The sequence below is a fragment of the Sinohyriopsis cumingii genome, chromosome 15 (assembly GCF_028554795.1).
Source record: "Sinohyriopsis cumingii isolate HCF-2022 chromosome 15, ASM2855479v2, whole genome shotgun sequence".
Classification (NCBI taxonomy): Eukaryota; Metazoa; Mollusca; class Bivalvia; order Unionida; family Unionidae; genus Sinohyriopsis; species Sinohyriopsis cumingii.
The window spans coordinates 135,812,812-135,825,563 of NC_142975.1; the positions used below are offsets into that span (position 1 = coordinate 135,812,812).

The 12,752-nt window shown below is 36.3% G+C and overlaps 1 protein-coding gene across 2 annotated transcripts in view; it reads right to left on the reverse strand.

Moving 5' to 3' along the window:
- The window catches only part of LOC149782846 (retinoblastoma-like protein 1), a 170,252-nt gene that overhangs the window by 49,409 nt on the left and 108,091 nt on the right, over window positions 1-12,752 (reverse strand). For both annotated transcript variants that reach the window (XM_089934375.1, XM_089934374.1), the window contains 2 exons: window positions 11,768-11,917; window positions 5,651-5,733 (listed from right to left, as the gene is read on the reverse strand). In XM_089934375.1, coding sequence (XP_089790501.1) covers window positions 5,651-5,733; window positions 11,768-11,917 — 233 coding nt within the window. The remainder of the gene's footprint in view (window positions 1-5,650; window positions 5,734-11,767; window positions 11,918-12,752) is intronic.

A 12,752-nucleotide genomic window follows, 5' to 3' on the forward strand; every position in this document is an offset into this window, starting at 1 on the left:
TTTTTGTCATGTTCACCTGAAAATCGAGTAGGAAACACATTTTGAAAGCTATTTCTGAATCAACTCGAAAACACCAAATCCCCGGTCATCTTTCAATAACATACTACCTAGCTGTGTTAGAAACATCATTTTTCATTAGCTATTTGACTCGCGCATGAGCAGAAGGGTAAAAGTTGGAGTTTTTTTCCTTCCCTAAACGGAGCCATTATTTTTGTTATGGAGACCGCTCTTTATTTCAAATGCCCATCTTATCCTACTTTTTGCAAAGGCTCATCTGTATGTTTGCAGTTCATACCGGTCTGCCTTACATCTGAGACCAAAAAGTCTAAAATCATGACACAAAATCAAATTCTGACCACGGGCGAATTTTGGGTTTACAAAAGTCGGGTCCAAAAAATGAGGTTTTTCCATCTGTATTTTGTAGTGCAACTAGATATTCCAGATTATCTGGTATTATTGTAGAGCTACATCTGTCAACCTTTCTATAATACCACCCACTTTAGTGTATCATGCATGACCATGACGCTACAGAGCTCAGCAGTTGGCTACTACCTCTTGCCCCATAAACTCATCGCTAGGGGTTAATGTGTTAACAATATTTGTATATGGCTATCACGGTGCCATACCAAGGGTCAATTCACTTCAAGAACTTGCCTGATGAAAGTCCGAAGTCAAAATAAATTTCCATGTAAAGGCCATCAATAACAAGATTTTCAAGATGGCTGCGGGGCCCCAAGTGGCCTAAAGCGCTCTCTGTTACGGATCACTGCCATCTCACCTCCATCTGCATGGGTTCGAGTCTCGGATTCAGCCAATGGTGGGTATGTGAGAAAGCTTGCCAGTAGCTTCTCGTGGGTCGGTGGTTCTTTCTGGGGCTTTTTTCTTCTTCCACCATTAATACTGGCCGCCATGTATAGCCAATCGTATGCTCAAAAATGGCATTAAACCATACAACAACAAGATGGCTGCAGTGGTGGCCACATTAAATACACATGTGTAACCATTTTGATTCAACCTCAACTGAACATTGTACCATATTGGAAATCTAAGCAAGGCCATTTTTGTGTAGGACCAACTAAACTTTGTGATGAATGTCTTTAAAGCTTCAAGGCAATCCTCCAACTAGCGTAAGATTTGTGTGTTTGGTTGTTTTCGGGTTTAACGCCATTTTGAAGCACAAGATGGGCTATACATGGTGACCAGTATTAACCCATTTTATCCTGAATACAACTGCGGTCGTAATACCTCAATCTATCCTGAATACACCTGCAGTCGTAGTATCCCATTTTATTCTGAATACGACTACAGTTGTACTCTACTACGTATGTGTGTAGCGTCTCTAGAAACATGTATTATACATCACATATATGTGTACTTCTTCACCTACACAGGAAATGGTTAAAGCACGCATGCACAGTGAATTTTTCTTTTAAAAAAATCGGTTGGAATGAAATTGTTGACTTGAAAATCGATAAAATGATGGACGACAACTCTGATGTAGACATGGATGTTGACAGCAAGGGTAGCCACATTGACTATCTGGATGATTTGGATGATAATATTTACTTAAATGACGGGTTAGAATTTAATAAAGTTGATGAAAGAGATGATATATGGCTTCATGCACTTTTCAACAGCGATTCGGAGAATGAAGCCGACTTTGAAATCTTTCAAGAAAAATGGGTCCAGGATGATTTTTCACTTCGGTTGCAGCCAAGATTTAAATTGATAGAAGGAGCAACACCCAGGAGAAGCCGATGTAAAACATTATTTTGAGTTCCTTTGGGATGATTTAATCTGGAAAAAACTTGTTGATGAAACAAATCGTTACGTTGAAAGATTTCTAGGATTAATTTGTGACAAGTTTTCATGAGAAACTGCAAGCTGAAGTACATGTTCCTGAATGTGAAGTAAACAAATTGTTCCTTTGCCATGTTGTCCAATTTTAGAAGAATTATTATAACTTTTGAACTAACAGTGCTAGAAACTTCAAATTTGGACCGAAATACTAGAAATTGAATTATCTTTATTTTATTCGCATAATGTTAGAGCATTTCATTAATTTTCATGGACAAAAGATTCACTGAACATCTTGGTAAGTTTTTTAATTTGTTTTTTTTCTTTCAAGTCATATTTCAAAATACAGTTGTGGGCATGTACATTGGTAAATGATAACAAAACATATATCATTGTGTTGCAAATTTTATTACCTTTTCGGAGATATATAGTTTTATATACTTTATAAAAGAAATAACATTGTTACAACATTTTTAGTAAACATGGTGAAGGTAGTCAAAATTTCAGCAGCTGCTTGCTGCTGCTGCTGTATGATGCTCTGTTTTACCACAATGTATTTAGAATTGCTTCTCAGGAATCAGGCACTGCAGTTGAAATTGGTAAACAGGATAAAATGGGTTAATGATGGAGGAAGAACCCGGGAAAACCCCCGGAAAGAAACACCAACCCACGAGAAGCTACTGATAAGCAATAGTGTAAGAGGTGGCAGTGGTGTTTTGCAGCACCTCAGTACAATTATGACCTGTAGTGCTAACAAAAGGTCAAGTTCAAAACATAAAAATGAGTTGCAAAAAAATTTTGGAAGATGAATTTTTCCAAATAAATGTAATGATGTTAGAATTCTGTAAAATGTATGTATAACAAAAAAAAGTGACACCTGACAAATCTTCAAAACATGTTCCAAATTTGTATAAACCACATTCCCTTAAAAAGTCCAAGATCTTCTCAGGGGATACATTCTTGTACAGTTTTGTCACATCAAATATGAATGCAATACACCGTCAAAAGACACAGGTATGGTATGCATGTGCAACACAACTGGCACAATTACCATCTCATCTTTCTGATTTGTTCTATATAAAGAATCTCATTCAGAGACGTACAGATGAAGGACAGGAATGGCAGATTAATGTGAAAAGGCACTGAATCATACTGAATACTCCTTCCAGATTGTATGAGCACATCACGTTTCTGGACTATCTGAGACATTATTGGGCTGTCAGATTTAATGGTTTTGCTAGGCTTTAAATGTGGAAAAGAAAACGAGAAAAGAATATGAACATTTAGAAATAGGAGCAGGGAGAGAGTTTTAACTTGGTTCAAAGCTTTGAACATGGCTGTAACTTTAGTATAAATTGAGACTTTAGCCCCCCACCCCTCTTTTTGCATTCCCTACTGCACTGGTTTTGAAATTAGGGTTGGCAGAGGTTTGTGTGTGTGTATGTATGTATGTATGTATGTGTGATTTTTTTTGTAACAACTTTTTTATTATCATGGGGAAAAAAGTGCAAGGTTGACAATGAGAAACGGTTGACTAACCGGAAATGTATATATTCTTTTTGGTCCCATCTATGAAGTAGCTCAACATGGTGCCATGGGGTGTTGCAATGGCAGCTCCAACTCTCTTAATCTTCTGAACAATCTCTATGTAGGGACACGTAGCCACAATGGTAGGCTCTGAATTCACTGAATTTATACTGTGAGAGGAGAGGATATGTAAAGGTCTTTTTGAATTCGTAAGGGTCAAATTTTATTTTGGAAGGTTCTGATAACCACTGTGGTGAACTGTCATTACAGAATATTGCCACATTCCATCACAGAGTTGTGTTGTTTGTATGTTAGGATGAATTCCAATGGCAAATATAGGAGTATAGTTTGGTTGCTGAATGTACAAGGTTTGATATTTGGGCTGAAACACTACACCATATAATATGAGGGCTTAGATTAGAAGATAGACTGGTAGCATACTGACAAGCCAATTTCATTCATCTGAGGTAAGATAGTTCATACATAGAGGTTTTAAATGCAGAGAGAGAGAGAGAGAGAGAGAGAGAGAGAGAGGAGAGAGTGACTCTGATTGTGTCAAGCAGGTAAGCTTTACAAGCTGATCCCAAGTCATATAATGATCTTACTCAACACCTGCATAATTGGAGCACGACCTTCTGATCTGCTCCCCAATCTATGTTCACTACTACTCATGAAATCCTGGGGTTTTGACATTTGTCTACAAGGTTTTGATATGTTGAAGAAAAGTTGCTTTATAGTTTATACAAGCCCTAAAAAATTGGTCTCCTCCACAACAATAATGAAACAGCTTTGGGTGATCATAGATAAAATATAATTGGCAGAAATGTATAATTTTTTATTTTTTTTTAATTTAAAAAAAATTTCAGAACCGTTTTCTTCTACCCATTTCTAAGCATTGTTTCTGCTAATATATAGTTGACATTCGCTAGTATGCATTCTTTCATCTACAATAGATCAAGAAGTTTTCACTATGTAAGGAGCAGTTAGTTCAGGATTAAGGCATTTCACTATGCTGTTAATTTTGATGTGGACTAAGATGGCTGACAATTTGCCCACCCATCTCTTGAAGGTAGCTTTCAGAATAGGTACAACCTACTATAGCTCAGAAGTTTCTTTCCACACAAAAAATACGGAATTCAAGTAGATATCTTCTCTGAATTATTAAATTATTATTAATTCATGACAAAATTGATTAAACTGCCATTTTTGTTATTTTTATTAATTTTACTTTAATAATTATTAATTAGCATTTTAATTACAAAACTGAGGAGTTGAGATGCCAGAATCATGTCATTAGAAGACTCATTTTTGTGATGGGCCACATCTGATGGATCATCATCATTTGTCAAATATAAGGGGGCCCCCAAGAGGTCTAAAGAGCTTTCCTTTACGGATCACTGCCATCTCACCCCTGTCTGTGGTGGTTTGATTCTCAGATTCAGCCAATGTGAATATGTGAGAAAACTTGCCAGTAGCTTCTCGTGGGTTGGTGGTTCTTTCTGGGGTTTTCCCGGGTTCTTCCTCCACCATTAATACTGGTCTCCATGTATAGCCTATCGTGTGCTGAAAAATGGCGACCCACAAGAAGCTACTGGCAAGCTTTCTCACATACCCACATTAGCCGAATCCGAGACTCGAACCCACGCAGACAGAGGTGAGATGGCAGTGATCCTTAGCGCTTTAGACCACTCGGCCACTTGGGGCCCCTGTTCATACTGTTCCAGGATATGATACGGGCATCAGCCTGATCATGCCGGCATTTTGCATGAAAAATATGCTGTTTATGTTGGCATTTTGCATGAAAAATATGCTGTTTCAAGCATACTAAGTACTACAGTAACAGTCTGACTGGTTCCCTGACCAACTCCAGCGAACCACATATGAAACCTGCATCCAGACCAAATAGTCAAATCAGTTTCCAGATTTGACCACAAAAACAGTATTTTTTAAACTTGTACCATTATTGTACAAGGCCATAATTTAGTCATTTCAGTAAAATTTGTAGTCAGTAAGGGTCGGCAGGTCTGTATATCCCTTGGACAACTTGGTGTCCAAATCATGAAGTTTTTTAAAACAAATTCAGGGCTTCTTCTAAGATAAACCAACATAAATTCAGTAACTTTTCCTGACAAACGTATACAAATTAGGGAACTTTTTTCAAGGTTCTATGTAGCACAGCAATTATAGCTATGCAAATCCTTTAGAGTTTATAGTACTAGACTTCTCGCTTCAACTTTGAAATAATACAAAGAATATAACAAATGTAAAATGTGCATTCAGGAAACTTAAGCTTCTTTTCACATGACTGTAATATAGATGCACCTACCTCTGTGAGTTGTAAGAAAATATCACAATTTCCAGACAGCAGGCAAAGAGAGATCTGTGAAATACATCGTGCTCAACAAGACCCTGTAAAATAAGGCACAATATTATAAATGGTATTAAAGTGGTTGCAAGAATATGAGAGGCTTTGTCTTGGATTTTTATTTGTCCTTCTATCATTTTTACTTTATCAATTTTCATTTCTATTTGTCTATCATTTTTATTTAAGTCCTGTTCAACGCAATGCCTGTTAATTTACATACAAAGGAAACAACAAATGATGTAAACAATGTTGGGTGCAAATCATGTAAACTGACCTAAAGTAAAAATAAAAAATGGACAAAAAGACTTTCAATTTTCGAAGATATCTTAACCATGATATTTTGCTATTTTAACCCATGCACCAAGTTCACACAACTTTTGTATACAACAATTCTGAATGTAAAGAGCAATATTAAGATTTGTTAGTGCCATGTATCCTCTCTTACAAGTCCTACTGTAAACAACATATACCCTGATCTGCCATTGCATAAAGTGCTGCTGAATCAGGGTCTATGATGTTCGTTCTACTGATTATTTCTAATAAAATGTAGAGACCCAGATCTGCTAGTAAATTTTGCAATGGCAGAACTGGATCTGTGAAGTCTGAGTTGGGTAAGACTTAAAAGGAAGTATTTACAGCATCTAAATAGCATTTTTTTGTTAGTACTTTTTGGTTTCACAGTAAAATCATGCACTGCATCCTATACGCAGCTATTCATCTTTCCTGTTCAAAATATTCACTTTATCATCCAATGCAAACATGTGCCATGTAGCATTTATTTTCACAGGTCTCACTTTTCGTGGTTTTGTATTTGATGTTTTTGCCCAAGTGTTCAACATTATGGAAGCTGACATTATCAACAAAACTAAGCCAGTCCGTTATTAAAGTAAATCTGTATCTCTTACACTGTCTATAAATTTGCACCACTGGTATTTCTGATGATCATAGCATTAACACTGTTATTTAACTGCATGATGATGGCTTTTGATACCAACCCCTGACTGCACAATGAATGACGCATTGCGATACCAAACCCATACTGCACAATGACGCCTTTTAACACCAAGCCCTTTTACTGCATTGATGTAGTTTGATGCCTTACATGACAAATCCTATTAAGATACCCAGTACTATCAAGCTTAAGTCTTTGTCCGCATAACCATATAAAGGTGTCAATAGGTACCCACCCATTCACAATTACCCAGGTAATGAAATGAGCTATAGGGTACCTGTTCAGTTCATGTTAAAAAAAAACAAAAAAAAAACCAACCACCACCGCCACTAACAACAAAAAATTGTTTCCGAGTTCACATCACAGATTTTATCTGCCGATGTCAGGAATGGGTAATACACAGAATAATAAGTACATTTGGATGTTTGTGTCATGTGATATTTAGCCATTGCAGAAGTCTGTCTACTAATTTTTTTTTATGTGTTCAACCATTTGGCACTGTTCATTAAACAGTTTCCTTATTTTCTATTTATAGTAACTGTACATGACAGGTTTCCAAGAAAACGGATGGGTTTCTTGAACATGAAACACTGTCACAGATTCATTATAGTATGATACGCACTTAACCCTTTCAACCCTATGGACCGGTTTTCCGGTCCAGGGGAAGTAAGTCCGTAATCATGATGGACCGCTTTACCGGTCTGGGGCAGTGTTCTTCTCTAACATTATAGTACCCGACTATATAAATTTTGGGATACCTCTAACAACTTCATACTTGTAATGTAGATATTATATTTGGATTATCTCGTGCGTTTAGCTTGTATGCAACTAGAAATATCGAACAAAGTAGGCACTTTTAACGAGTTTTCCGAAAGGTGATATTTGTATCCAAAATGGTGGAGTTCGAAGAAAGATCAGATGAGAGTGAAGTGTCAGATTTTGAATTATCAGAGGATTTTACCAAAGTTGGATGAAAATGAGAGAAGGCGTCTGGAGAGGCAATGGAATGCGCTTGTGGGTGACAGTGATGACGATGAAGAGGACTTTGAAGGTTTTGAACCGGAGGAAGTGTACGCTCCACGTAATTTTTTTTGGACGAAGTTGGAAAACCAAAGAGATTTATTTCAGTTTTCAGAGAGAGAGTTGGACCCACCCGAGTGTTAGATGGCTCCAGGAAAGCTTTGGAATATTTTCAAATATTCTATTCAGATGAAGCTTTTGGAAATATTGTCCGTCTAACGAATTTGAATGCGATGATCAAATGTGCCAGAGGTGATACAGGTGTGTGGACAGATCTCACCTTGGCTGAAATCAAGGCATTTTATGGAATTTTAATTTCTACCTGTCAAATAGCTGAAAGAAAGACTTGTGTTGCTACTGGAATTATTCATGAGAACATCTAGGGTCAATTGAACATGTTTTGGGAACTTTCTAAGTTTTCTAAGAGGTATATAGATAATTACTTGTATTTTACCTTTTGTGTTACCTGTCTGCACCTGTATTTTAACAGTTGTAATAGATATGCACATTTTAGTCAATTAGTTAATAAATTTGATTTTTAACCTTGATTTTGACACCTAATCCAGCCAGATATCTTTAAAATTGTCAAAGTTATGTTATTTCAAAATTCACAAGTCATTTTGCTTTACAACTCCAAAGTTACTTAGTGTTGAGGACTCTATGCCCCCAAAGTTACTTAGTGATGAAAGGGTTAAGTAGCTGACCAGTCTACAGTGGGGAAAAAAAATAAACATGGTGCCAATTGTGAAGTGGAATGGGCTCTATCAATGTGACTCTTGAATGTTTTAGGACTTAAAAATGTTGCAGGATTTTGTGTAAATGAAGAACATGTTGCATCAGGAAAAGGACAAATAGCGCCTTACAAATTCTGAAAGAGGAATTCAACAGTGATGTAATACAGCATTCAGAATTGGTGGACTTAACTTTATGACCTTTCAGAAAAGTCAAATGCGACGTAGGCTAATTCCTTGTGTCTGAATTGAAATAATACAGTCCCTAAGTACATGCATATGTATCAATTTGAATAGAAATGAATAACAGTGATTATACTACTTTTATCTACATGCTTTTTATGAACTGTTTGTCATTTTTCAGCTTTCTTTCAACTTCTGCTGAACTTGAACACCTGGCATTCATATTTTGGGGATGTGGTATGAACTCAGCTTCATTATCTTAATCTCTTCATTTCTTGTTCCCCGATTACACAATTTCTTGTTCCCCGAAGACACAATCTATTTGGTATAAATTTGAACAAAATTGAACAAATTCAATGTTAGATCACAATACTTTTTAAAAATATTTTAAATGTTTATGAATGTGTGTATGGTGTGTCATTTGGATTTTTAACATAGCTTTAAAAAAATTTCAGTCATATCGCCGTGATGTCTGCAGTGTGGCAGTTTTAAGTGATGTCTAGCACTGGCATCATGTCGCAGACATGTAGCGTGATGTCCCACCCAGTCACATTATGCTGACACCAAGCCGACCACTAACCTCTTAATGCTGAGCGACAAGCGAGGAAGCTGTTAGTATCATTTTTAAGTCTTTGGTATAACTCAGCCGGGGATCGAACCCATGACCTACCGCATCCGAGGTGGATGCTCTAACCACTAAGCCACCGGAGCGGTAAATGTTTATGAGGAGTACATTCAAGAAAAATATGTACAGGATATACTTGCACAAGCTTCATGTCAATTGTAATACTTCATTTAAACAAAACACCTGTTTTGCCTACATTTGGTGTAACTTGGATCTAAGAACAATTAACTGGAAACTTGCTATTCTCAATCATAAATTGAAAAAAACTTTCAAAGCATGACTGATTTGTCAAGAAAGTAGTAAGCATAACATTAATGAATGCTGAAAAATGGGAAATTTTTGTCATGATTTTTACATATTCTGGCCTGGATTTGGTTCCCTTCATTCCCCGCATGCAGAAATAAACTATACACTATACCCATCCATTGCCCACAATAAATTTCCCACACAAAAAAAATAAATTCTATTTTAAAAGAAGTAAAAAAAAAGAAGCCAAATTGGATAAATCTTGTGCAAATGAGGCAGTTCAACCTCCAGACTGATGTGCAGTAAAGAGTAGAGAGTGGTAAAATTCAACCCACCCCCGGTGATACAACCCAAACAGATTGACTCAGATGTAACAATGAATCAATTCATTATGTGGATAATGTCCAAATTCCATACGTGTACAGATCACATGACCAGCTGCGTCTTGTTCAGTGCAATCTTGCAAGTGGTAGTATTTAATACGAGTTCATCAAGTGTGAAGATGCTAAACTGAAAACCAGAAAAACTTTCTTCCTGCATGCCTGCTTTGTGTACAAATAAACTTCATCCACTAGGCTTGACAATAAAGACTACAAAGAAAAATTAAAATCACATTTCCATGACTGGTTTTCTAACTAGTCCATCAAGGAAAAGGAAGATGTCACTGGTCATTTGCAGTTTACTGAATGAGTGGACCTTGCAGCCTCATACATCATGCCAATCAAAGGTGATGGAAAAATTGCATCTCACACGAAAAGTTTAAACTTAAATCTATAGTTTTTGCATAAATCCTCGTATGTTTGTATCCCCCTACCGATTTATGTAATAACAATCTTTAATGTGATAAAAAATGCACAGAAATTAATCATTATAATTTCTAACCTGACTTGTCAGAGTGGCCCTAACACTGGCATTGTCTGTGTGTTTCATACTTAATGGAGTTTCCATACTAACATGGCACATCATAATATGACTCGTATTACATACACTATTGGTGAGTCTATTTTCCTCAGAAAACAGTGTGATGTGTACATGTGTGTGTGCGTGTATATATCCCTTTGCTCACATGTACATAGAAATTACACTACTTGTTAAATCCATGTGAAAAACAAGTATTTAGTTGCCATTCTTTTCCTTTGCTGATTTGATGTAAATATCATATACAGACAACGTAGTATTTTCCTTCTATGTCCATAAATATGTAATTATGCATCCACCCCTTTGCTAAAGCAGACTTGTCCAGGAAATAAAAATGACTGGCGAACAGGGTTGTCTTTTAAAATGAAAACTTTCATCTGGTATGAAACGTGCAGACAATAACAGTGTTAGGGCACCCTTGGTCATGATCAGGTTTGAAATTAAAATCAATGAATGAACTAAGTTCTGTCCATCTTTTATCTCATTTGTGTGTTGTTTTTTTTAAAATCAGTAAGAGGTGGCACAAACAGAGGTATATTCATACTGTAAATACCAGTGTCTTTAAGAAAGACACTTTTCTAATTCTGCAATATTCCGATTTTTTACTTGACATGCATGCGCATATAGCAGCATACTTGATTGATATGATGTTGACAGTGGTTTTGTGCAAAATTCAGTGATCTTTGAACTTCAGTACTCTTCTGTCTTTAGTGCAGTTTTTCAGTGTTAATTGTGCTTCAAGCAATAGTTCTATTTTATACTCCTGTTGCTTTGGATTTTGTTGTGCTATGTGGCCTTAGAGGGCTGTTGTTCCATAAACCACAATCAATCATTTGCATTAAACACAAATGGATAAAACGAGTTGTGCTTTCTGGTGGATTTATTTTTTGCAACAACAGTTGCACCTGAATGAAGGATCGATTTGAACAAGTCTTCAATCTAATATTCATATACTGGTATTATTTTTTTTATTCCTTATTTCACTTTCACTCATACTAGTGTTAGACTGCCTTGCGTTTTATTGCATTTCACTCTATCCTTACTTGTCTCATAACTTATCTATTGAAGGAAGCATATGAAGTTACAACAACTGAATACAATATGGATATCTGTCAAGTGAAACTATATAATGAGGTTAAATTAAACTAATAAAAGTAAAAGCTGATGTCTGATTACCTGATTACAGTAATGACACTCATTTATCAAAACAGCTCTGTTGGATTTTTCAATTTGTTCAGGGCAACAAGAAAATCCAGGAAAATTAGTGATACCACAGTAATGTATTTCTTGACCATATATAACCTTCTTTTGGCCATGATAAAAAAAAAAAAATCCCTTAAAACATGAATATAGCTTGGCATGGAAGAGTGTGAGGACAGATTAGTTTCCAAGACTTGACTTACCATCAGGTTGGTCTTCTGATCTTTCCCATTAGGCATGCGTGCCTTCTCACTGACTAAAATGCTTTCTAATGTCTTGAAATACAGGCTTTCACCCAGCTGTAACCTCTTTTTAGCAAAGTCCATTTGACTTCCAGGATGTGAATCTGAGGCCTACAACAGACACAAAAGTTACATGATCCTTACTAAATATATGTTACATAAATATACCGTTTTGATAGCTAGGAGTAATGATCAAAAGAATACGATGTGCAAATTGTTAGATAACAGAGTTCATTTCATGTGGAGTCAAGTTCTATCATTAGTACCAATTTCCCAGAAATCAATGAATGCATTCAAGCTGCTGATTATATTTTAAAGTCCCATCTCTTTAATTCTTCATTAAAGTCCTATATTCTGGTGGAGAACGGTACATCCCAAAAGCTTCTCTGATCTTTGACAAGTAGACCTAATATATATATATATATATATATATATATATATATATATATATATATATATATATATATATATATATATATATATATATAACCAACCTGTAACCAATCCTTAAACTGCAGATTTTTTTTTATAATTCTGAGTGTGTTGTAGAATGAAGTGTCTTGCATTCCGAATGCATGTGATGTGATTTGGATTTTCAACGTTGCTTTAACAATTTTTCAGTCATATTGCTACGATGTCTGCAATATGGCAGTTTATAGTGATGTCTAGCACTGGGAAATCATGCCGCAGATATGTAGCATGATGTCCCACCCAGTCACATTATCCTGACACCAGGCCGACCAGTCCTAACACTAACCTCTTAGTGCTGAGTACCAAGCGAGGCAGCTGTCAGTACCATTTTTGTAAGTTTGGTGTGACTTGGTCGGGGATCAAACTCACAACCTCTCGCATCCGAGGCAGACGCTCTAACCACTAGGCCACCGAGTGGTTGGATATACATGTATCTACAAACCAAATTCCAGGTATTGGGATAATCTATTAAGGT